The sequence below is a fragment of the Phacochoerus africanus genome, chromosome 1 (genome assembly GCF_016906955.1).
Source record: "Phacochoerus africanus isolate WHEZ1 chromosome 1, ROS_Pafr_v1, whole genome shotgun sequence".
NCBI lineage: Eukaryota > Metazoa > Chordata > Mammalia > Artiodactyla > Suidae > Phacochoerus > Phacochoerus africanus.
In genome coordinates this window covers 253783637-253811560 of record NC_062544.1, presented here as the reverse complement: position 1 = coordinate 253811560, position 27924 = coordinate 253783637, and the positions used below count along the sequence as shown (strand labels likewise).

General features: G+C 36.5%; 1 protein-coding gene across 3 annotated transcripts in view; it reads right to left on the bottom strand.

Annotated features, from left to right (window-relative positions):
- The window catches only part of GBE1 (1,4-alpha-glucan branching enzyme 1), a 275071-nt gene that overhangs the window by 117927 nt on the left and 129220 nt on the right, over positions 1 to 27924 (bottom strand). For all 3 annotated transcript variants that reach the window (XM_047794429.1, XM_047794412.1, XM_047794422.1), the window contains exons 5-7: positions 27625 to 27760; positions 25333 to 25423; positions 21491 to 21700 (exon numbers count right to left, since the gene is read on the bottom strand). In XM_047794429.1, the coding sequence (XP_047650385.1) occupies positions 21491 to 21700; positions 25333 to 25423; positions 27625 to 27760 (437 nt within the window). The remainder of the gene's footprint in view (positions 1 to 21490; positions 21701 to 25332; positions 25424 to 27624; positions 27761 to 27924) is intronic.

Sequence of the window (27924 nt, the reverse complement as noted above, 5' to 3'; positions counted from 1 at the left end):
ATTTTTAACCCATTGAAAGGAGAATTTCAACCCAACCATTCGAATCAAACCCTTTTTAGTCTGAATGAACATCCACTGGGCCAAATCAATATCTAATTCTCAATCCTCTTCTAACATAAGCCAAGCAGGCACAGTTGAAACTACCCCCTCCTCCCGTCCTTTTATTTCACCTACAGGTTCTTCATTCTGACTTCTTCATGGGAAAGTAATTAGGACCATATCTCTCCTCATCGTCACTTTTCGGGTGATTTGATTCACTCTGATAGCTTGAAAAACCTTTGATAAACAGATGACTTCCAATTTTAATTCATAAGCCCTAACCTCTCCATTCAATTCTAGGCTCAGATAGTTGACTGGCTATTCAACATCTCCATGTGTATGTCAAACAGACATTTCAAATTTAAGTCATCCAACACACCTCTTTTAATTCCCCCCTCAATACTGCTCCCAGTTTCCTGCAGTTCTATAAATGGCTATGCTGTATCTCTTGCTCAAAAGGTACAGAGGTGTCATTTTCAAAGGCCCATTTACCCACTGATCAAAAACTTAGAAATAATTGTCCTTCCCCTCATACACAACAATCACTCAGCAAGTTTCATCAGCTCTCCCTTCAAAATGTATCCCGTTTTAATCTAATCAATTCTTGAAGCCCCTGATGGTACCACTCTGATCCAAGACATAGTTTCTTGCTGGCTTACTGCAGTGCAAATGTCACACCATTCCCCTGATCCACATCACTTAACAGCTTTCCATTAAATGGAGAATAAACTCAATAAAACAGAAGAAAATCCATACTCCTTACAGACATCTACGAGGCTTTACATGATCTAACAACTGCTAAACTCTCTGGATTTTCCTCCAATTCCCACTCACTTATCATTCTGCCTATCTTGCCTCCCCTTCAACATACCAAGCCTGTTTCTCCATGGGGACTTCACAACTGCTTTCTCCTCATTGTTCACTCATCCTCTGGGGTTTTATATTGTACCTCACTTCATTCAGGTCCCTGCTTAAAGATTGCCTCTTCAGAAATGGTTATCTTGACCACACTGAAAAATAGCCCCAGTCATAATAACGATGAACACTTCTAGCTGGCTTTATTTTTCTTCATGGTACTTGCCACTTTCTGGAATTTTATTTTGTACTGTCTGCCTTCCCCATAGACAGGGCTCAGAGGACTAGGGTCTTATCTGTTTGTTTTTTTTTTTTTACTCCTTCATTTCCCAGGTTCATGCACACCAAGTACATAATGAAGACCCAATACAATTTTTTTAAATTAATTAATTAGTTAATTCAGCACCCGTGTGTGCCCAACTTAATTTTAATATTTGATTCTAAGCAGCAGATTGCTTTATCATCAACATGTGTCCATAAAGCCCCTGTCCTTAACATTTATTTTAAAAAGCTGAGACACTCAGAAGTTCATTTTATATACTTCTCTAGCATATGTATATGTTTTCTAAAGACACCTTACAGGCATTTCTAATAGAGAAAAAGTATTTCATTTCTATCTTTAAAGCAACACTTCCTTTGCTTTAAAACAAATATAATTGCACAGTTTAGAAATGTATATTCTTGCCCTATTTCGTCTATCAATTTTAGGTGTGTTGAGATTGTGAACTGTAGTTAATAGCAAGAAATCAAAACATCCAATAATCTATGATTAATCTGTATAAACTTTCAGATACGTCTATATACCCATGAATGTAAATATGTATATAAATGATAAGAAAACTCAAGAAAAAAACTTAGTTCATATTGATATAAACTAGTTACTATCTACAGTGTAGTATAATTTATAAACACATACAACATGAGAATTGGATTTCTACTTTCTGCAGGATGTTAATAAATCCTACAGCAAGAGTGAATAAAAGGACCAAGCCTCCCTCTGGCTTGTTCTCCAGCTTCTCTGAATAGCCTAGGTTTAAGCTGAAATGGCCTCAAAGGTTTGCATTTCTTAAGGCAAATTTCTAGCTGCAACCAGCTTTTTGTACATGCTGAAATAATCAGCACAGTGGGGAAATAAGCCCATCACAAGGAAGACAAAGAGGAAAGAAAAGCAAAGCTATGCCCTCACCTGACACAGAACCGTATCTTTCTGAGCCTCAGAACCTTGCTCCCCTTTGTATGAAGAAGAAGGAGGAGAAGGAGGAGGAGGAGGAGGAGGAGGAGGAGGAGGAGGAGAAGAAGTGGATGGAGGGAGAGGAGAAGCTAAGGGGAGGGGAGGAAGAAAAGTTACAAAGAAAAAACAGAATGCTTCACTCCGGCCTTGAAGGGAGAAATTCTTAGGTCCTTATCAATTCAGAAGTGACTACCTGATCTAGACAAAAGAATAGCATCTCCTCACAGTATCTGGTTGTAATTAGGTTCTTATTTTTGCATTGCCTATATTTTAATATTTTACATCTCGCTTGCTTGTGGCAAGTGTTGTTTCTATATTAAGACTTTCAAAAAGAACATAGAGACAATTTCCCTTTAGCTCTTTCTAGAAGTTGACAAGCACATATTAAAAAAAAAATAAAACCCATGACTTCTTATTTTTGGCTATCATCTTTTAAATATCACAAAGTTTAAATTGCCAAATGTACAGCTAAGATCTAGGAGACAGAGAGCAAAGAGCGAGACAGAGAGAAAAGAAAGAAGCCAGCTAGACAAACCTTTGCTCTGATGATGGGGAAGACTGATAACCATATTTTGTTTAAGTTTGTGTAAATCCTGAAGCAGGTTGGGCCATTACTTACTGCTTGAGGAAATAATAGTAAAAAAGCTTCACTTCTGTAAAATGTACACTATAAATAATTGTACTATAGATTGATAGGGTTTGAGAGTGATCAAAAAGAAATGAAAGAAAGCAAAAGCAAATTGATGACAGGTACAGAGCAGCCCACAGCTTAGAAAGAGTCAGGGCTTGGATGCCAAAGCAAATCTGCCCTAGCTCCACCCCCTAACTACCACAACTTAAGGTCACTATACTTCTATTAGTTATGGCACTAGTGAAAATCTTCATTTTCTTAAAAGGACACATGTTTCAAGTAGGATATTCTTTACAAACATTTAAAACCACCATTAACAATGTTTATAATATGGAATTTACACATGCACACTCAACAGGATATCTCCTAAAGATGAGATCAAAAGAAAAATAGGTAAGTTATCACTATTTCAAAATATAAAATGCAAATATAATTGCAAATTTTATCTATAGATTATGATAGATAACTAAAGAATGACGAGAGAAAGCCAGAAGCAAGCATTCCAGGGGATTGATTTTAGACTACTAAAGTTAAGAAGGGGCTTTTACACTGTAGACAGGAAAATAAATGGGAGCTAGCCATTCAAAGGTAATACTCCAGGCAGAGGGAAAGCCCCAAAGCAAGAAAGGCATGAGAGTCATTAGAGATGAATGAATGAGAAGAAGAGGAAGTTAGGATGAGACTAGAGCCAGGTCCTTCAAAACTTCATATGTTAAAACTAAAAAAAAAAAATCTTCTGAGGGCACTGAAGTGCTTCAAGGTCAAAGACATTTGAGAAATGAAGTGTGAATGTGTAGCACTCACTTGGATATTCAAAATGCGCATCAGCTAATTAAAGACTCCAAGAATTTCAACTATAAAGAAATGTGTTGAACTTGATTTAATTCAGCGTCTTCCAAATTTATCTGAGCGCTGCACACTCTTCAGGTAACACACATTGGTATCCTGCTGAACTTTGCTCCTTGGTGAATCATTTCCCAAAGTAGTTACATGGAACAAATTGCTGGGACAAACCTGGATGCCATTGTTACTTCATGAATTAACTGAAATACCATTTGCTTTATCTGGGAATAAAGGGACCTAAAATATTCAAAAAGAATTATTTTGTAGAGATAATAGGTTTCATTTTTACTCATTTGAACAAATATTTGACAGTCTACTCTCTGGCAGGCTCTGAAATACTGTGCTAAACAATAGGGTTACAAGAGGTAGAAGACCTATATTCTAATTTGGGAGGCTTAGAAAACATAAGTGCATTCATCCATTTCTTTATTCAACAAATTTGTGTTTAAGTAAGTCAAGCACTGTTCTAGTCCTGAGGGATAAAGGGGGAAACAAGACAACACTGTCTTTGCTTTGGTGAAGCTTATATTCTTGCCTGGAGAGAGTTAGAGTATTAAGCTTCTAGAGGAGAAAAGTAAACTAAATAATAATGCAATCCCCAAACTAGCATAGTAAAATACATATTAACATGTAAAAGAGCAGAGAGTAGAGATAGATAATCAAATAAGAGCATTTAACACAGGGTCGGGGGGGTAAGAAAGAGAACCTGGATTTGAGAAATAATTATAAGTAATATAAAGTGGAATTGTAATAGCTAAATGGATATATGTTCAGAGATTGCAAGATACATAAATTTGAGCTCAACAAACAAGTTTGGATGTGGAACAAACCATGGGAGTTATAAAAAATAATAACTAATTCTTATTATGTGCCAAGAACTATTCTAAAAACTTTACATATTTTTAATATTTCAAATCTCTCAACAGCTCCATGAGGTAAGCTCCTTTTCAATTACCATTTTAGAGACAGATGTGGGTACCAGGATATTCAAAATTATGTATGTGACTTGCATTTCTTTTGGACAGTGTTGTTCTCTATACTCCTCAGCAGGACTACTGGGTCTCTATTTTGCACATTTATTTTGTGCATGCCTCAACTACAATTTTCCACTTTTCCTACTGACCCCACGCCCATCAGCCTGGCAACACAGCTGTCTCCTGAAGCACATGGTCAGCAGGGAAAGCAGTCATGAGTATCTTTTGCCGCCCCTATGATTTGACCATGTTTATTCCTTATTTTATCACCGAGCTCCCCAAATGTAATTTTATTTTACAGGATATTTTGGATACTTCACTTCTGGAAAGGGTTGGGAAAAGGCTATGCCTGCTAGCCTTTCAGATGTAACCACATGAGCTAGTCGATGAGCCCATGGCAGAAGCAAGGAAGAAAAACTTCAGGTCAAGCAGAGCCCATGTTAGTTTATTATAAGGCAGCACTCAGTAAAGAGACTTAGACAGAAAGAAAACATCTGGGGCAAATGCTAGTCCAGACTGGGCTCCAAATGACAAGCATAAAGGTGTGATCTCCCTACTCATAATCACTGTCATGACATCAAAGGCTGCACAAAATAGAAAGTGGCGGCCATTAGTAGGAGCTAAAAAGGCCCTTCTGGCCTGAGCTAATCTAGGTACTTTTAGAGGAAATAGTTTAGCTAGTACACTAAAAAATGTGTCACCTAATTCTATTTTTGGGAAAGATTGAATGATTTGATTTAGAATAAACATCCTGAAATTACAATTCTGTTTCTCTTACAACAAAGCACTATAAGATATTATGCTAAGAAATATATCAGATGGCCCCTGACTTAAAATGCAAAAGAATCAGGGTAGTTAATCCGATAACTGTTTTAATGAAATGCCTTTGCACCTGAAAATTTTAAAAATATAAACAGGCAGAGGGATGTTTTGCTTATGCCACACTGGAGGGGAAAAAAGTAGTCCACATAAACAAAGTCTTCACAGTAACCCTCATTGAGAAATAGCTGACAGATAACTTTAACTCAATCTTTAAAATAACATTTAAAAACGTAACATTTTTAATGGAAATACTTTGAAATCACACTTTACTTTTTCCTGGCACCTAAAAAGACACTTTTCAACATGACAAAGTTTTTTTAATGACTTGCATTCATTATGATCAATTATTACCCCCACACCGCAGTCTAATGATGCCCAGAGGGACAATTACAATGTGTGGAACTGCCTGCTGCTGCACCTGAGTAACTTCCCAACACTGTGCTCTCAGTTCTGGTTTCTGACCTTGATGGGCTTTCTCCCTCTGCCATAGCTCTTGGCTGTAATTTCTCAGTTCTGTTAGAAATTGATCATGACCAGTCATTCCCACAAACGTTCCTAATTTGGGGCTTCTACCAAGCTTAATGTGATTTTTTTAAAATCATGTGAGACCACAGCAAAGATCCATAGCAATTCTGGCATGTATTTTGGCTCATGAAAAAAAATTGCTATTCCCTCTCTTCATGCCTCTTGGTATGTTTCAGAAGGATAGGCTGGCTGGTTAATCTGCCCACAAGAAAGACTCTGACAATGATATGGTGGTTTTACCCCTACAAGTCAGATACTTACAATGTAGGGTGAATGTGTCACTAATCTCACAATCACAGGAGGGAAGGGCAATTAGAATCTTATTGTACAGATGGAGTAATTAAATTTAGATGGATTAACTCATCTGGTTGTGGTTACATGCCAAATGGTGGAATGAGTATTTAAGTTCAGGTTGATACCTAGAGCCCAGCCCTCTAACCATTCCCTATAATGCCTCTAAAAGTCAGTAACTACACCGGTATATTTTTTTAAGAAATTACTTATAACCTAAATGCAAGGTATTAAAATGAAGGTTACTGAATTTTAACTCTGTAGATTTCTTCGATAAACGTGAATTTTGATTTACTGAGTCTGATTTTAAAGGCACTTACTTTGTTGATTCATCTGCTACTTAAAATCAAGGAGATGTTAACATAATTCTCCTGAGTGACAGTATCATACTACCGGTTTAGGTTTATAAAATTCCCATTGCTAATCCAAAAAAAGTTGAATTTAGTGTTGTACTTAGGATATAAAAGTATCATTGTTCTATTATCATATCCGACTCAGTATCTACTACTTAATTTTGGAAGTTTTGTAAAATCTTACTTTTTTAACCCAAGGTGTACCTCAGAGTCCAGAGACAGGCTTAGAGGCCCAGAAATTATTTACATCAGTCCTAAATGTGTGTTCCTTTGGCCTGCACAACAATTTCAAAATTTTAAATTAACTGCAGACATTTAAAAATGGGAATATTTCCTGTAAAATGTGGACTTCTGACTTCTTTCAAAGAACTGGAAGATGTGGCTTCATGGGCCACATCCTCACATGGAAACAACTAGCAGCCTCTTTTGTGGCAGCCTCTTCAGACAGGACCTGTTTGCTGTCGGTTGCCAACACCTCACCTGGCCTGCTTCCCTCAGTGAACTGCCTGGTTTGTCAGTTGAACCCTGCTTTCATCTGAAAATACAGCTCCAAACTCTCCATAATATTCTATGTTTGGCCTACCATGCATTTTCAATGTTATTTTACATACCTTAAACAACTATACATAAGTAATACTATCATTATGAGCTCCTTATATGTGAAACACGTGTTAAACAGCATGGTTTAAGATCAGAGAGGTAAAGTTCATTTAATTCCAAAACCACTTATTTTACATTATGTCAGATCTTCAATATCTTAACTAGTAGTATTTATTATTATCATCATTATTTTGGTTGGAAGTATCTTTTTAGAGCTTTCTTCACTGAGTTCAGTTTTAAGTAACAGGGAGCCCCACCGAATCAATACTTTGTAGTGTCACTTTCATGGCTGGCAAATTTGATGATGAAAAGTTTATGAGACAGAAGAGAAAGAGAGACAGAGACTGCTCTACTTAAAATATTCTCTGTAAGAAACAGTAAATTTTTTTTTTCTTTTTTGGACACATGTCGGGCATATGGAAGTTCCCAGGCCTGAGATAAAATCCAAGACACAACTGCAGCCTATGCCACAGCTGTGGCAACAGTGGATCCTTAACCCACTGTACTAGGCCAGGGATCAAATCTGCATTGCCACAGAGACAACACCAGATCCTTAAAACACTGCAATACAGCAGGAACTCCAGAAATAAAAAAAAATTATTAAATTCACTTCTACATTTAAAACATAAACAACAAATACATCACTAAAACTAAACAAAAACAAAAACAAAAACAAAAAACACCTCGCCTTTTTTGAATGTAACATGGTAAGTGCCATAGAGAAGAAATTAGGCAGGAACAGGAGATAGGAAATGGTGGAAAATTGGAGGAAATATTTCAATCAGGTTGTCAGAGAACAAAGTTCCATAATGTAGGTAAGGCACCTAATGCCTCCAAACTGAATAACCCTTAATAAAGGTTACCACTATAATCACCACGATCACCATCCATCAAAAGACCAGGTGAACCCACGTGGACAGCAAGCTGGCCCCATCTGCTGTCCTTTACATGTGCTAAGAATAGAGCTTAAGTCTTAGAAAAGTTGGCTATTACACTGTTTTGTTTCCTAAAGCACTGAGACAAAATGTTAACTATAAGAGCCCCCGAGTTTTACTGATGTTTTCGGCAGACAGAATTTTGAAAAGCTACACAGTCAAAGGTCTAATCTTGGGAAAATATTTTAAGCTGAAAAAAGACAATGAAATAAATCCTGAGGCTCATGGCTTGTCTTACTAACAGCAAAAGAAAAAGAAGACAGAATGAAGACCCAAGGTAAACCAAATAGAGATATCTCACTATCACAAAATGTGGATGAGAAATTCAGAAGTTAGAGAAAAATGTGCCTGATTGATAATCCAAATGAATGGGAGGGGAGGTGTGGAGAACCCTCAAAAATAAATAATTTTATATTAGTTGTAAGTATGTGTCCTTGTAAAATTTTAAGAGATACCTGTATTTTCTGAAAATAATTGGCTCACTATAACATGAGTTATTTATCTGCAGAATAACACTAAGGAAATCATTCAGCTGGGAAACCATGAAATATCTCTTTATAACTTCAAAACCGCTAGTCAATAACCTAGAAAATAGACATGCTTAAACAAGTTGTTTGTTACACACAGATAAAAACAGAAAAAATTGATTTTTTTTCACTTTTTATCTGCTTGTTTAAAGGTCATAAGAAAAACCCAGATATTATTATTATAGACTCAACAAAATTCCCAGACTTAAATGGATAACCACTGCATAGGAACTTTCAGACCATTTTCACAAGCACACACTGTTTTATTTATTTTTTATTTTTTATTTTTTTATATATTTTTTTTATTTTCCCACTGTACAGCAAGGGGGTCAGGTTATCCTCACATGTATACATTACAATTACATTTTTTCCCCCACCCTTTGTTCTGTTGCAACATGAGTATCTAGACAAAGGTCTCAATGCTATTCAGCAGGATCTCCTTGTAAATCTATTCTAGGTTGTGTCTGACAAGCCCAAGCTCCCGATCCCTCCCACTCCCTCCCCCTCCCATCAGGCCACCACAAGTCTCTTCTCCAAGTCCATGATTTTCTTTTCTAAGGAGATGTTCATTTGTGCTGGATATTAGATTCCAGTTATAAGTGATGTCATATGGTATTTGTCTTTGTCTTTCTGGCTCATTTCACTCAGGATGAGAGTCTCTAGCTCCATCCATGTTGCTGCAAATGGCATGATATCATTCTTTTTTATGGCTGAGTAGTATTCCATTGTGTATATATACCACCTCTTCCGAATCCAATCATCTGTTGATGGACATTTGGGTTGTTTCCATGTCTTGGCTATTGTGAATAGGGCTTCAATGAACATGCAGGTGGATGTGTCTCTTTTAAGTAGAGTTTTGTCTGGATAGATGCCCAAAAGTGGGATTGTGGGGTCATATGGAAGTTCTATGTATAGATTTCTGTCTCTCCAAACTGTTCTCCATAGTGGCTGTACCAGTTTACATTCCCACCAACAGTGCAGGAGGGTTCCCTTTTCTCCACAGCCCCTCCAGCGCTTGTTATTTGTGGATTTATGAATGATGGCCATTCTGACTGGTGTGAGGTGATGTCTCATGGTAGTTTTGATTTGCATTTCTCTTATAATCAGCGATGTTGAGCATTTTTTCATGTGTTTGTTGGCCATCTGCATATCTTCTTTGGAGAAATGTCTATTCAGGTCTTTTGCCCATTTTTCCATTGATTGATTGGTTTTTTTGCTGTTGGGTTGTATAAATTGTTTATATATTCTAGAGATTAAGCCCTTGTCAGTTGCATCATTTGAAACTGTTTTCTCCCATTCTGTAAGTTGTCTTTTTGTTTTCTTTTGGGTTTCCTTTGCTGCACAAGCACACACTGTTTTAAACTAAAGAATCTGCTTTTGGAGCCATGCTCGACATTTTCAAGTTTAAGGTGAGTTACCAAGTAGAACGGTCCTACTTTACAGTAAGTTTGCATTTGAGAAGGTGAATGTTACTGGTGGGTAAGACCTAAATACTCAGGACATTTTCACAAGATCCCTGTATTACGTTGTAGACTTGTGGGGAATAAACGAGGCAGATAATACCAGGAACAAAGTTTATACAAAGACGGTAAATCCTTATTCCAGTGCTGTGCTCTGCATCAATAGAAACCTTTCTGCTAGGCTGAATAATCTCATAAACCCTGTGAGAGAAGTTATATTTCTATTATTCAAACTCAAATCCAGATAGATTAGATTGATATAGCAACATCCTTAATCTCCTTTACAAAAGAGAATTAGTCTGTCTGAATTTTGAATCTAACTGTACTTTCTTTGAAATAGTAGATTTAACCATTTTCCTTAGTCAAGCTGAAATGAGGTTCTGGTTTAATAGGAAAAATTACTAAAGGAAGAGGAAAAATACTGTAAAAGATGAAAACAGTAAGACTTTATAAAATCCAGCATTATTAACAATGTTATCTGAAATTTTAATATTCTTAATGAATAGGCTATATAAGTTACTGTTTATTTTTAACTATCTGACTCCCTTTGGAACAGTTAGCTGTCTGCTAAATCTATGTCCAAAACACCTTTAATCACCCATCATTTGCTTTTTAAAAAGCAAATAGGACAGGTATTTGTCTAAAATGATGCTGTATCATTTCAATTAAAAAAAAAAGTGGCCTGAAATCTATCCAAAGAAATTAAAACATATACTTTCTCTTAGGGTTTTGTACTAACTTAAAACTACAGAAAAATATCACCTCCCTAAAGACATGATATATGGTAGATGTTCAAAAAGTTTATTAAATAAATAATTCAATACATTTATGAATGAAGTAACTGAAAAAAGTTTCTTTTTAAAAAAGAATCTTGGATTTTAACCTTAATCTACCTAATCTTCCCTAATTTATCTGATCTTGCCACTCAGGAGCCAGGACACCTCATATTCCTCCATAAGCATCTGTCCTTACTGCAGCCTCCAAGGTTCCCCATGTTCGGGCCCCTACTCCCCCTCAGACCCCACCACCTACCTCTACCCTCCCTGTACCAAACTGACTTTCTTACTGTGCTTTGGACACTCAAGAACCCTCCAGCCTCAGGGCCTTTTCACCTGCTATTCTCCCCACCTGGAACATTTTTCTGAATCTTTACAGGGTGCAGTTCCCTGTTTTATACAGGCCTCAGCTCAAATCTCACCTCCTCAGAAAGGCCTTCCTTGGTTACTCTATCTTTTTTTTGACTATTTGCCCTATCAGTTAAAATTTTTCTGCACAGTCCTCCATATATGTATTTATTTATTCATTGTATATACATAAAATAATCAAGGTCTGGTTAAACTTAAAATCACTTTGATATGTGATATTATTGTTTGTTCTGGCTATAACAGCTTACTAAAATAAAGACAGCTATCTTTATTAAATTATAAATTTTTTCCCCCCAATTCCTTCTGCTATCCACAGCCTTTAATAAAATTTGGCTTGTATATTTCCATTTTCCCTGAAGTTAGGTGATCTTGCCAAGTAACAACAAAATGATATTTATATTTATATTTATATTTATATTTATAACCAATGGGTTTAAGATAATTTTAAAAGTTTGGCAGAAAATGCTCCAAGATTCCTATGTATGCAAATACAATACTTTTTACGACTGAAATTATTTGGGGCAATAAATCACAAAGATGGAAATTTTTTCTTGATCTTTTTTCCCAAATGCTATCTTTACAGTTAAACATCTTTGAAAGCAGTTACTTCAAATTAATTGTTAAAACGTCCCCTATACCTAGAAGGGAATTATTTTTTTGCATTTATTTCTTCCCAAACTTTGGATAGCAGAAGTTTCAAGCCTACATATCTATGTGTCATATAAATATATAAATCTACAACTTTTCCAGATAATACTTGTTCTCAAAAGTAGTTAAACATATTTACCCCCTCTATCTATTTTTCTGTGTTTTGTGACCATTTTTCCTACAGCAAAAAGAGCAATTATTTTACCTAATGTCATGTGGCTTTTTGTTTTTTGCTTTTAAGAAATTACAAAGTAGCATATGACTTTAAAGTTCTCTTAAAAAATATTTTAGGGAGTTCCCTGTGGCACATCAGATTAAAGATCTGACATTGTCACTGAAGTGGCTAGGGTCATTGCTAAGGTGCGAGTTTGATCCCTGGCCTAGGAACTTCCACATGCCACAGGCATGGCTAATAATAATAGTAACAATAACAATAAGAATAGTATTTTAGAAGTTTCCATTCATGTCCTGGATGATTAGTTTTTAAATATCTTGCTAATCATAACGGTGTCATGCATTCATTAACTAATGTATCCATGCATAATACACATATGCTGAAATTAAGTCATAATTAATAACTTATTTAGTCAGGATACAATATCATATATGCCAAATTTTCTTTTTGAATTTTAGTACCTATGTTTATGAGGGCTTATCCCAAAAATTCAAGATTGTCTTGATATTCAAAATCAATAAATGTAATTCACTATATTAAAAACTAAAAAGAAATATCACATAAGATAGCACAGAATATTTAAGATCCAAATATCTACTCTCAGCAGGGAAATCCTCTATGAATTTCCTTCCATATTCTTTTATTTTTCTTTCCTTTTTTTTTGCTTTTTTTAGGGCCGCAAGTGTAGCAAATGTAAGTTCCAAGGCTAAGGGTGGAACTGGAGCTGCAGCTGCCACAGCAAAAGGAATGTGTGGGATCTAAGCAGTGTCTGCGACCCATAGCACAGCTGATAGCAATGCAGGATCCTTAACCCACTGAGCAAGACCAGGGATCAAATCTGTATCCTCATGGATACTGGTCGGGTTCATTATCACTGAACCAAAATGGGAATTCCTTCTTCCACATTCTAATTTGTGGGAAAGACCTAGCAGGATTAATAAGACAATCTTCATGGGGGAACAGATTTGTGGTTGCTAAGGGGGAGGGGGAAGGGAGTGTGGTGGATGGGGAGTTAGGGGTTAGTAGATACAAAATATTATATTTAGAATGGATAAGCAATGAGGTCCTACTGTACAGCACAGGGAACTATATCCAATCTCTTAAGATAGAACATGATGGAAGATAGTATGGGAAAAAGAATGTATACATATGTATGACTGGGTCACTGTGCTGTACAGCAGAAATTGGCACAACACTGTAAATCAACTATATTTTAATAAAAATAAAACAGGGGGAAAAAAGATTAAGAAGACCCAAATATCTCAGTGTCTGTACTAAAGGATATTTTATTCCATGTGGTTATGACCTTAAAAAAAAACCAAACTGGATTCACTTTTGTTTCTGAAAGGAATTCTAATAACTCAAGATAAAAGCAAAGTATCTTCCTGCCTAACAGTTGTCACATTACAAACTCATGCTGACAGAATATGATTATACTACTTTACATTGTACCCAAATGTAAGATTCAGGGGAGAAAAATGAGCAGTAGCTCTACTACACTATCTCCTTTGAGATTCCTATCTTATCTTTGAAGAAAATACTCAACCAAGAAAAGGTTCTCATTTGAAGCTTGAATAAAGGTTAAGGTATAATAACTGTTTTAGCCCCACAAATGTGCAGTTGTCTTGTTATTTTTATCAAGTGCATTTTACATAGTGCCAGACACATATGCAAACTAGAATTTAAAACTGAGATCCATTAAATTATATCCATTATTTCTCACTCTAGAAACTTCTGAAACTTATGGGTGACAGATTTGTCAAGAAGTTCTCTTTACTAACTAAAGAAAGAACAACCCAATCTCTGTTATGAACTGTCATTAGTAATTTAGCAGAGGGAGAAGGCAGTTCAGCCGAGTAGAGAGAAAATTAAAACATGGGCAGCTTCTGATTGGAAATTTATGCATAGCAGGTAATGAAACAGCACAGTCAGGATCTCTGGTATTACTCAGAGTGAGAGATTTAATTCTGATAACTCTGATGATGGCACTTGAATCAGAGATTACACATGGTGACAGGCTGTCACATATAGATGAGGAAAAATGAACATCAACAACATATCACTTCAGAAGCTGGTTCTATATAAGGTCAGTTTTGTTTTTTTTTTTTTTTCAAACAGTAAATATAATGATTTCAGAGATTATTGTAAGTTTTCAAAGGTGTATTAGGTCTCAAACAAACCATGTACCATTTCTACATTTACTTTTCGGTGGAGTATAATATTAATCAACATATATCAAAGGTAAAGGGTGAAAAAGAAATTGTATTTTAAAATATGAAGTATAAATTGCATTTTCTGACTTCATCTGGGTAAGGAGCAAACCCAAAATTACAGGCAAGCAGCTATTCTATTCTATGTAGAGAGTATAGTAAAAGCTTGGGTTTTCCTGTGTTTATATGCAGGTAAGGAATACTCATTAAATGCAGCCACATACAAATAATGCTACTTGTATTTATAAGGAATAATAATTTTTATTTTGGATATTCTATGCCTTTTTACATTTACTAATTATCAACAATGGCATTATTATTTTTATACTTATTTGTATATTTTTTCAAAATTGCCTATTTCAGACAAACTCTCTACCACAGAAATAGAGCTAAGGGTAATAATAATATTTCCATAAAGACAGGTATCTCAATACATCTCTTTTTAATGTATGAAGTAGCATATTTATTGTGTATGGTTAAAACTCATTAGATGTGGGAATTTTAAAACTTAGCCCAAAAATTCTTTAATACTTCTGGCTTTGAAATAAAAAAGTCCAAGTCCCTTGAACCTGCAACTGCTTGGACATTGGCTTGTAGCATAAATGACAGTGTGTCACTTTCCAGACCTAGATCACCACATGAAGAAGAGAGGAACTACTGCACTGATCTACATCCGAAATATAGATCTGGAGGCAAAATAAACAACTGCTGTTGTCCGAAGTCACTAAATTTTGAACTGGTTTGTTAAGCAGCAATAAATAACCAAGAAAGCACAGTAGGACTTTAATCCTGAGTCCTAATCATTTATAAAAATAGCTTTAGCATTACACCACAACAATGCTATATTATTTATGCTGTAATTAATCAGAATAGAAGGAAGAAAATGTAAATGAAAAAGCCTGATACATTTTCATCAGGCTAATAAAAATATTGTCAATAAAATTTTAAATAAATTATACATAGTATTAAGAAAATAATTCAAACTATCCTAGACTCAGAGTTCGCTTTGTGACTCAGTGGTCAATGAAACCGACTAGGATCCATAAGGATGCAGGTTTGATCCCTGGCCTCACTCAGTGGGTTAAGGATTTGGTGTTGCTGTGAGCTGTGGTGTAGGTCACAGACATGGCTTGGACCTCCCACGTGGCTGTGGCTATGGCTGTGGCCGGCAGCTTAAGCTCCAATTTGACCCCCTATCCTAGAATCTTTAGGATGTTATATATCGTAAAACCTAAACATTAATGATTTATTCATTTAAATTTGGAATTTTAATTTTTTAAATTTGGCTTTGTAGGATTTGCCTATATAGTTTAAGGATATATATATACACACATATACATACATACATATATATATATACATATATACATATATACATATATATATATAAAAAAAAAACCATTAGGATAAACCCATACAGAAAATACTAATTATATAAAAATTAGAAAATTTACATATTTTCAAGTAGGCAAGTAGAACAATAGATCAAATAATAGAAATACATTTTATTTTATTTTATGTTTTGGCCTCACCTGTGGCATGTGGCAATTTCCAGGCCAGAGATTGAACCTATACCACAGCAGAGACCCAAGCCGCTTAACAACACCAGATCCTTAAGCTCCTGTACTACAAGAGAACTCTTAGAAATATATTTTATTTATTTATTTATTATTTTTTTTAAATTTTTTTTTGTCTTTTTTGTTGTTGTTGTTGCTATTTCTTGGGCCGCTCCCGCGGCATATGGAGGTTCCCAGGCTAGGGGTTGAATCAGAGCTGTAGCCACCGGCCTACGCCAGAGCCACAGCAACGCGGGATCCGAGCCGCGTCTGCAACCTACACCACAGCTCACGGCAACGCCTGGATCGTTAACCCACTGAGCAAGGGCGGGGACCGAACCCACCACCTCATGGTTCCTAGTCGGATTTGTTACCCACTGCGCCACGACGGGAACTCCCAGAAATATATTTTAAATGGAACTATATTTATATAGGACTAAGCCTATATGACAATGCAGCCCAGAAATTCATAATAAAAATAATACTAAGCTAAAATCACAGTACACATTGTTTAACAAAAGCAAGCACCTGAGAGAGATTAATAGTTAATTAAATAACAAAAGAACTGGAGGCAGAGCAAGATGGTGGAGGAGTAAGAGGCTGCACTCATCTTCTCCCACAAACAAATCAAAAAAACACATCTACATGTAAAACGACTTGCATAGAAGATCAACTGAATGCTGGCATAAGAACTTAAACCTCCAAAAAGGGCAAGAAACTCTTGACATAACTTGAACAAAAGAAGAGACAGAAAAGGAATCAGGATGGGACTAGCATTCCTGAGAGAGTGCTGTGAAGGAGAAAAGGATCCCACATCCTGGGAAGCCACTAACTGACAGAAAGATCAGCAGAGTCATTGGGACCTCAAAGTTGCTGAGAAAAGCGCAGCAGCTGGACTGAGAACAGCAAGGCAGAATGAGATCTGCACAGATCATCTGAACCACCCACCTGGGCACCACAGCCTGAGACTCTCAGGTGGGGAAAGGACTGTGGCTGGCTGTGTGGGGACAGCCTGAGGGGCTAAGGAGCAGTGAGCCATGGGCCGAAGAGCGGTATGTCACCGGTGGAGGAGGGGAATGCCACAGGCAGAGGGAACTTGGGAGAAGGTCGAGGCCCACAGGAGACTCAAGGAGCCATTGTTGGGGAGGGCAAGAGGAGGAGGGGAGGATCACCACAGGAAACTCCCTGCACTGGAGAATGCTCCTGCGCCCATGGGCACTCATAGGGCTGGGCAGCTCTGTGCAAGTTACAGGAGGCGAGAAGCCCCTTGCTTATTTAGGGGAGATTGGGTGCTTTTTGTGAGTGGGCTTCCCTGCAGCCCCAGTCACCACAAGGGATGGCCAAAACAAAACAAAAACAAAAACAAAAAAAAAAAGAGGGCACTGCAACAAAGCACCACCTATTGCTCTCACTCCCCTGGGAGCACACCCGCCCTGCTGCTGCCACTACCAAACAGTCTGGGCAGTGCCCAGACGCTTGATCACTGTCCCTTCCCAGGAACCTGCAACTAGGAGCAGCTTATGCAGCACCTGCTGTGGGGGCTAAGTAGGATGGGGTGCTTCTGGCATGGTCTACAGGAGGCAGGGGCATACCACCACAATTATCTCTGGCTCCAGAGGTGGGAGTGGCTCACCACCACAAGGGGTCTGTGAACAGACACCACTTGCAGCCCCATACATCTCAAGGACACCAGAGAGGACAGCACTGTGACCGAACACCACCTGTTGGTGTTCTCACACACCTCAGAACACATCCACCCTGCTGCAACCACTGCCAAACATTCCCAGCAGTACCCACATGCCTGATCTGTGTCACTTCCCAGGATCCTGCAAATAGGAGCAGCCTGTACAGCACCTCCTATGTGGGCTAAGTGAGATGGGTTGCATCATGAATGGTCTACAGGTGGCGGGGGCAAAACACCACAGTTATCACTGGCTCTAGAGATGGTCATGGCCTGCTCCCACCAGGGGTCCCTGAACAGGCACCACCTGCGGTTCCAATCACCTCAGAGGAGGGCATTGCAATCAAACACAAGCTGTTGTTGCTCATGCTCCCCTGGGAACTCAAGCACCCTGCTGCTCCTTCTGCCAAATGCTCTAGTCACCTTGAAGATCTGCCTAGAGCTCATTAACACTTCCCAGGGTATTAGAAATAAAAGCGAAAATAAACCAATGGGACCTAACCAAACTGACAACCTTTTGTACAGCAAAAGAAGCCAAAAAGAAAACAAAAAGACAACTTACAGAATGGGAGAAAATAGTTTCAAAGGATGCAACTGGCAAGGGCTTAATCTCTAAAATATACAAGCAACTTTATTAACTCAACAGCAAAAAAGCCAACAACCCAGTTGAAAAATGGGCAAAAGGCCGGAATAGACATTTCTCCAAGGAAGATATACAGATGGCCAACAAGCACATGAAAAAATGTTCAAAATCACTGATTATTAGAGAAAATGCAAATCAAAACTATCATGAGATACCACCTTACACCAGTCAGAATGTCCATCATTAATAAGTCCACAAATGGAGTTTCTGTCGTGGCACAGTGGAAAGGAATCCAACTAGGAAACATGAGGTTGTGGGTTCGATCCCTGGCCTCACTCAGTGGGTTAAGGATCCGGCATTACTGTGAGCTGTGGTGTGGGTCACAGATGCGGCTCGGATCTGGAGTTGCTGTGGCTGTGGCAGAGGCCAGAGGCTGTAGCTCCCATTAGACCCCTAGCCTGGGAACTTCCATATGCCACTGGTGGGGACTTAAAAAGACAAATAAATAAATAAATAAATAATTTAAAAAAATAAGTCCACAAATAACAAATGCTCATGGTGTGGAGAAAAGGGAACCCTTCTACACTGTTGGTGGGAATGTAAGCTGATAAAACCACTATGGAGAACAATATGGAGGTACCTTAGAAATCTATACATAGAACTACCATATGACCCAGCAACCCCACTTTTGAGCATATATCCAGATAAAACCTTCCTTGAAAAAGATACACGTACCCGCATGTTCACTGCAGCTCTATTCACAATAGCCAAGACATGGAAACAACCCAAATGTCCTTCGACAGATGGATTAGGAAGATGTGGTATATATACACAGCAGAAAACTATTCAGCCATAGAAAAGAACAAAATAATGCCATTTGCAGCAACACGGATGGAACTAGAGACTCTCATACTGAGTGAAGTAAGTCAGAAAGAGAAAGACAAATATCATATGATATCACACAACTAGAATCTAACATACAGCACAAAGAAACCTTTCCACAGAAAAGAAAATCATGGACTTGGAGGATAGACTTGTAGTTGCCAAGGGGGAGGGAGATGGAGTGGGATGGATGGGGAGCTTGGGGTTAACAGATGCAAACTATTGCTTTTGGAATTGATTAGCAATGATATCCTGCTGTGTAGCACTGGGGACTATGTCTAGTCACTTATGACGGAGCATGATAATGTGTGAAAAAGGAATGTATATGTGTACGTGTAACTGGGTCACCATGCTGTACAGTAGAAAAAATTTTATTGGGGAAATAATAATTAAATAAGAAAATAACAAAATAACCTAAGCATTAAATTAAAAAGATAAATATGTTTTACTTTCGGTAATAGATTTTTTTTAAGACAATTATGTATAATCTCCATTTCTTAGAAAGCTAGATTATTTATTTGTTTAGTTAGTTAGTTCACTTTTTTTTAGGGCTGCACCCACGGCATATGTAGGTTCCTAGGCTAGGGGTCAAATCAGGGCTGTAGCTGCTGGCCTAGGCCACAGCCACAGCAACGGGAGATCAGAGCAGCGTCTGCAACCTACACCACAGGCCACAGCAATGCCAGATCCCCAACCAAGTGGGGAGACCAGAGATCAAACCTGCAATCTCATGGTTCCTAGTTGGATTTGTTTCTGCTTCATCACAATGGGAACTCCAGAAAGCTAGATCACTTTAAATGGACTTTGAGAGCTCAAGGTGCAGAAAAATATACTATAATACTTTAATAAAATAATCATTTTATAACATAAAATCCACCCACTTAATATATTTCTTTTTAAGACACAGTTCCACAGTAGAATTGTTTCAAAACATAAAAACATAACAATTTAGTTTACTTTGTTCATAAGGCAGAGTTCTATAGGATAGTCATTACTTATTTATCCAACTATGAACCAGAAAGTTCAATTAACGGTATTTCTTGCCCATAATCTACTTTTACAAGACTTCCTCAATAGCAAAATTGTTGAGTTATATCATAGAATTAGCACAGGTTTAGTCCTTTTTATTGTTATAAATCTACAGTGTAAAAAGCAATGTTTAAACAGGTGATACAAATACAAAATACCTTCACAGAAGGAATTGTATTAATCCCCAAACTCTCCCTCTACTTATAATGAAAAACCTGAGAAGCAGAATGATTAATCGATTTGTACCAGAGTAAAACTAGGCCTGGAACCCTGCCACCTGCTTCTACCTCTTGAGTCTTTTCTCATATATTATGCTGCTTCATCTGGCGTGAGTGATTCCTATACAGCTACAAAATATAAAATAATGCATGATATTAAGAGTGAAGCAAAACAACTTCTTCCACATAAAAGTCATCTAATTTATGTTGAAAATTAGAATTTTGCATTTTGCCAAAGTAGTGGCTGAAGCATTTTTCTACTCTGCTCATTTTCCAACTATGTATGTATTTATTTCTGGTGCAACATCCAAAAGAAAATTCATTAAATTCTTTCAGAAATATTATTAAAAATTAGTTATACATTACTCAATGTCCTGCTTTTAATACACCTGAAAACACATTTTTATTATATCTTCACTTATGATATATAATGGATACAAGTTGATGGTATTTTATTATTTTTATTTTTAAAAAATTTTGCCATGATATTTAGATTTAATTGCCTAAAATACCCTTCTATTTAGATGGCAAGTCAGAGATGTCAGTTTTGTTTGTTTGTTTAAGCTAATTATGACCTCAGAAACTTAAAAAAATATGACTTTTAGTTTATCTTTAGTAACCCCAAACTCACAAATATCCAGCCCTATTCCTCTTCCTCCTCTTAAGAAACTGTTTCAGCACTAAGCCTTACTTTATTATCTGTAAGATGGTCATAACAATAGTATTTACCACGTGTAAGTAGAGTTGTGCAGAATAAATAAAAATAATGTGTAGCTAATATATATAAAACACTGGCACCATATCTGACATATTACATTCTAAGTGTTAGTTGTTATCATAGTTATAATAACTGATTTGCAATCACAAACATGATAATATTAAGATAGCAAAATGTAAAGTATGATTTTTTTAATGTTGTTAAAAGTTTTTAAAAAAACAATGTATATTTTTCTTTTAAAAGGTGATTTGCTATGTTTAATTCAAAGTGATAAAGTATGTTTTAGATATAAAAAAATTATCCACATTAACCTTTTAAATGGCAATATAACCAATATATGTTAAATGGCATATGATTTTTAAAACTGAAATTTAACATTCACCATGAATATATGTGCTAATCAAAACAAGGTACAGTCTCTAAGCATGTTAAACATTCCTATAAAATTAAAAACAAATTAAGAAATCAAATACCAGTGAGAGAGTACACAATGAATTTAGTAAAATGCCTTGAATTATCTTTTAAAGAAATAAGACATTTCCATATTATATGTACATACCTGGAATAGTCAAACAATCGACTGTCCCAAAGATTATGATTCCCTCGAGGTCCATAATGAAAATAACAGGACTCTGTCCCATCAAACATATTCAGTCCATCTTCTGAATTTTTTGAGGCATGGCTGTGCACCACATCTAAGAGGACTGTAATACCCATTGAGTGAGCTGTGTCAACCAATTCTTTCAGCTCTTCAGGAGTTCCATAACGGCTTAAGGTAAAGGAGACAGCAAAAACAAGACCACATTATATTTAAGGCAAGAAGCCAAGCATTTACTATAAATGAATCGTTTTACCAGCACAGTACTAGATACTTTAAATATGCAAATACAGTATGATATAATACTTAAATACAGCTAAAGTGGCTTAATATTTTTATTAAGTACTTTTAAAAGCATTCAATAAAGAAAATAAATCTGGCTACTGATTGTAGATAGCTCAATGAAAATTCACATTTTGAATAGGCAGATATAATCTCACTTCTCTATACTCAGAGCTTCTGATTTCCACCTCTAAGCCTAGCTGGTTTGGGGAGCATGGTCATTCCTGTTCGCATACTTGGCCATGGTTGGGGTTGCGGGGGCTCTTAGAACACTTCCTTGAATATCCTTGATGCCTTACTGAGGTCATCCTCCCTGAACTTACTTATCCCAGACTGGAATGCATCAAGTATGACTGGGCCTTGTCACCACACAAGCAGAAAAGATGGGCAGCTCACATGCTCATGTGTGTGTTTTAAAAATAACTGTCTAGTCTGTGTGAAACAAGAAACAAAAATCACTTCCAGGAAGAAGGGTTTTCTTAACCTACGTAAAATCCCAATATTGCAGTCTTTCAGAACATCCAACTTTTGCCTTTTAAATAATCACCCTTGTGATGAGCTGTTTACTGTCACTCTTCCTTACTAGACCATACGTTCCTTGAGGGCAGGGGACCTGACCACCTGGTTTCCCACACTACAGTACAGAGCTTAGTATACAGAAGGTCTTCTGAGAGCTGACTCCACTGGGCAGGAAGAACTATCTTTCAAAAGTGCCAATACAATAATGTCACCTTTTACTTAAAACCATGCTTGCGCTGCTATTGTCTTTAGGATGAAGACCACTGTCTTTTTTTTTTTTCCCTATGTTTTTGTTTTTTGTTTTTGTCTTTTTTGTCTTTTTTCTGGGTCCACACCCACAGCATATGGAAGTTCCCAAGCTAGGGGTCTAATTGAAGCTGCAGCTGCCGGCCTATGCCAGAGCCACTGCAACATGTGATCTGAGCCGCTTCTGTGACCTACACCACAGCTCACAGCAACGCCAGATCCTTAACCCACCGAGCGAGGCCAGGGATCGACCACAACCTCATGGTTCCTAGTCAGATTCGTTAACCACTGAGCCACGTCGGGAACTCCTAAAGACCACTGTCTTTATCATGACCTGACCCATGACCTACTGCACTACCCCCTCCACTAATTTTAGACCATTACTCTTCTTTTCCTAGCTACCTATGCTTTTTTCTCAATCATTGAACAATGAATAAACACATGCCATCAATGAATAAACATCCCTCAAATTTCATTGATTCATTCATTCATTCGTTTTTTTCAACAAATACTTATTAAGCTATCTACCATGCGCCATAAAACTTTCTATGCTCTGGAGATTTACCAGTGAACAAAATAAATATCATTGCCCTTATGGAATTTATATTCTACTTGGGTGACAACAAATAAATAAGCAAAATAAGTGGAATGTCAGATAGCAATAACTGCTCTAAAGAAAAATGAAGCAAAGCCACTGGTGGAGAGGGAGGGTTTGCTGTTTTAAATAGGGTCATCAGTGGAAGTTTTATGACAAAGGCAATATTTAAGCAAAGACTTGAAAGAAGTAAGGAGCAAGGCATGTGAAGATCTTAAGGGAATAGTGTTCAGAAACCAAGGTCACTGGAGACAGAAACGAGCTAGGAGCATTTGAAGAAGAGCAAATAGGCTAGTATGTCTGGAACAGAACAATCGAGAAAGAGGTGAACCAGAGAGTTGGCCAAGACTCAGATCACATGGGAACTTAGGGACCGGTGTAAGGCATTTGGCTTTTATTCTGAAAGAGACAGGGGATCATTAGGGAGTTATGAGCAAGGGAGTGTCATGATGTGACTTTTATTTAAAATCATGACTTTGGGAATGGTGCAGAAAGTAGTCCAAGTGTATGGAGGAAGAGAAAGCTAGGGAAGGAGGATAAGAGAATGACGAGTGATCAGTTACAGAGCTAATGTAATAATGTAGGCATGAAATGGCAACCTAGAGCAGAGTGGCAGCAGTTGATGCAGATAGATTTGGGACATATTTTGAAGTTGCAAGTGGCTAGGTTTTATGATAGTATAGGGAGGGACATCAAGGGAAAAGTCAAGTATAACACAATTATCTGGGGCTTAAACAACTGGAAGATGAGGATGTCATTTACTGAATTAAGGAAGATGGCAAGAGAAAAAGGTTAGAAGATCAGAAATTTAATCTGGGGCAGGTTAAGTATGAAGTATGTATTAGATATCCCAACCTCAAATAGGCATTGTTTGAAGTTCACAACAGAGGTGAGGACTGGAGAGTTAAATTTCGCAGGTGGCATACAAAGTGTATTTAAGCCACAAGAATGAGACTTGATGAAACTCTCAAGGTACTTCAGATATATACAGAAAGGAAGGGAGACAAGGGCTGAGAACCCTGAGGTTAATCTTTAGTGGTCAGAAACAGCAAAGAAAATAAAAAAAGAAGCAACAAAAGAAGTGAGAAAAGCAACAGGAAGGTTTAATATTCTGAAAGACAAGAAAAGAAAAAAATTGCAAGAAGGTGGGAGTAATCAATTGTGCCAAATGCTGCTGACAGCTCAAGTAAGCTAAGAACTGATGATTGACATAACAATGTGGAGGTCATCAGAACCCTTGACAAGAGCAATTTCAGCAAAGAGGTGGAGAGCTTACTTGGAATGAATTCAAGAAAGAAGAGGAGTGGAGGAATTAGAGACAAGAAGGACAGATAACTCATTCAAGGAGAAGTCCTATAAAGAGAAACAGGTAAAGGGATCAGCAGCTTTCTTCTATGTCTGGAATTCCATCTACCTATGCCCACATCACCCCTCCCCCCCCAGTTAACTCTTAATCATGTTTTAGATCTCAGCTGCAACATCAGTTCAGATCTAATCTACACCTATCAGACCCTTGATTCTACGCTATCAGAGCACCCTATCATCTTCCTCTTAGTGTTGATTACAGGTAGAAATCATAACATGTATAATTATTGGATTTCTGTCTATGTGCCACCATACTGTAAGCTCTATGAAACAGAGACAATGTTGGAGTTGTTCAACTTGTGCTCATTCAGATCAGTACCTCTCTAATTGCATAGGATCCCATGATGTCTTTCTGCCCAGAGAACCATATTCCTTAGATTTCAGCCTGGAAAGAAGGATAGTCTTTCTGTGGATAGTATATGTCCCACCAAGGGCTCCTCAATTACCTTCCTACATAAGTCAATCTTTTTCCAGAAAAGGATGTGAACTCTAGCAACAATGGCTTCCACAATTATGATTTTCTAACTAAAGCTTGGGCCTCCATACATATGACGATTTCTGCAGGCCTACTAGGTATTCTTTACCAGTCATCATTTCACGAAAAGCAATGTTAAATCAGGCCAAGCTCAAAGGCTGGATAGGAACAAAGTCCATGTTCTTAATAAAAGATAATGCTCAGCTTCTATTAACTCTGTCAACCGTAAAATAGGTTATAAAACATCATATAAAATATAGAAATTTATTTACTTTAAAAAATTTTGGTTCAAACAAGAATGGATTTTTCCTTCATTTTTACCTTGAAGCTGCAAAGAAGCTTGTGATTTGGTAACCAAAACTGGCGTAGTAAGCATGTTCCATGATTGCCATCAACTGAATGCAGTTGTATCCTATATAAGCAAAAGTCAAACACAGATTCAAAGCCATATTTTTAAAAAGTAAAGAAAAAAAATATATATACTGCACCCAGATCAAAAGACATTAAATTTTACATATAACCTAGAAGATTTGGTCATTGTGAAAAGTTCTACTACTTTAACATCTTTTGTTTGACCTTCTAATAGGAAATTGGGCAGTTAGTTCTTGAGGGTTACATTCTAGCTATTTGAAATGTCTTCATTTTAACAAGTAATAAATGATATGCAAATATACTCTTAATTTGTCTTTAGAATATTAAAGACGGCAATCTGCATATGCTAAACTTCAGTTGTACTTGTAATATTCACAGTGAAGATTATGAAAGCCAAATGATCTATGCCATGTGCTTTTTCTTTCACCTTTTTCTTTATATTTCAGTTATTTCTAGCATAAGATATACCACCAAATCCATTTTCCTATAAGGGAGCTTTTACAAATAGCATTAATGCCTCTATTTTCCACTGTTTCTTGTACCTAAAAATTACTCCATAGTCACACATGGGCACACATGTACACACACACAGGCATGTGTACACATATCCCTCTTTTCTCTATCTGAAAATATTTTGCTTTAACACTTAAAGAACTGATTCAAAAAGACAGGCATTTTATCTTTAAAAATCCTTAATATTTGAAAATATTTACTAATGTGTTTTTAATGTAAGCAAATAATTAGAGAAGAAGAAACCTTGGTCTTTAAAAAAAAAAAACTTTAAAAAGTTAGGTTTTTCTTCTCCAAGATACAATTGGCAAAATTTTCCAATATGATCTGATTGCTTTGAAAGTTATATTTCTGTAACATACATAGAAAATATTCCTATTCTGTTCTCCAAGTCTAATTCATGTCACTATAACTTCTTGTACACATATTTCAGTATATAATTAATATTGGAACAATTACAAATTCACATTAGAAATTAGAGATTCATAAGTTTAAACATAAACCCTATGATTCATAATTTGCTAAAAAGTTATTACTGTTGGCCTGGTAGACATATTAATATAAACTACTGCTCAGATAACAAAAATCAAGTATATACTTAATAACAAAATATACAATTTATAGTTTATTTCTCTATTATGTAAAAATATCATTCTTATGTTCAAGTACCAATTTATAACTTCTATTGTTAATTTTGTGTCATTAACCATTCTTGAATTTGTTTATGCTCAGAGGATTAGGCTACGTAATTCAAACACAAAGATGAATAAGAGAATCTCTCATCTATTGAAACTTCTGCAAGATCGAGTTCACAAACAATTTATTACAGTATGAAATGACAGACCATCTCAAGTATAGCAATCTTAATGTAGTATTTATTAAATATAACCAATATTAAATCCCCCATACATTTAATGAATTTTGGTTTCTGGAACCTGACCTCACCATCTCAGCTAATCAGGATTCCCATATAACTGAAAACTTCAACCATGAGAAACTTTTCCTCTAGCCAAAATGTGGACTGCCTACCAGAGGCAGAGTAATTAAATGTAGTTTATCTTCCTCCCTAGTCACTGGGTCAGGTGCAAATATGCTGTGAAACGATAAAAAGCATTACCTATGTAAAGAAAATAACAGATTTAAAGCATTCTGAATCAATAATTCAGCAGTACACTATTCACTCTCCTGCTTGTCCCCATGAAGACAGGGTCTATGTCATTAGCGTCCAATATACAAACACCTAGAACAATGTGTCTCACACAGAAAGATGCACCATAAATATTTGTCAAATAAGTCATCCTGACAGGAGCTACAGACACAAAAATGTTGAAATAAAATGAGTTTCAGTCACCCTACAAATGTAAGATTTTTTTTCCCTAACAGACTAAAATGAATAGGCTATAATCAATGACCATTTACACTGATAAAAATTCTCTCCTGTAGAAAAGTAATTACGCTTACATATTTATCTGCAATTTTGGAAGCCATCAGTTCACATTACTTAAAATTGAAATTAGAATAATATCTTGAATTCTTGTGTTCTATCTTACTCCATTTCTCTTTTCTATGCTATCGCTATTACAGGGCAATTTGAGAAGCCTAAAATAAAATGCATTTCTATTACATATTTAATCTCTTAACACAAAAAAGAGACACTTGTAATTAGCTTTTCTAATAAGAGAACAGACTCATTAAAATTTTATCTGATAAAAAATCACAGTTATTACTTACCAAGGTCTTTGATTCTTGGTAGTACATTGCATGTAAAATGTTTATACGAAGCTATTTTTCCTTCATAGGAAGAAATTCCCACATGAGATTCATAAATTCTTGGACCTTTTGGCTTCTTTGGTTTGGAATGCTTAAACTACAGAATATTAAAATTATATATAGAATTAGACCAAAAATGCAGATGTAACACTAACAGATTAAGAATGTTAAATGAAATGATGAATTAACTCAGTCATACACTTTGAAACTACTTTCACATATAAAAGGTACTGGCTACCTCCATTTAACTTTCTTTAAAAA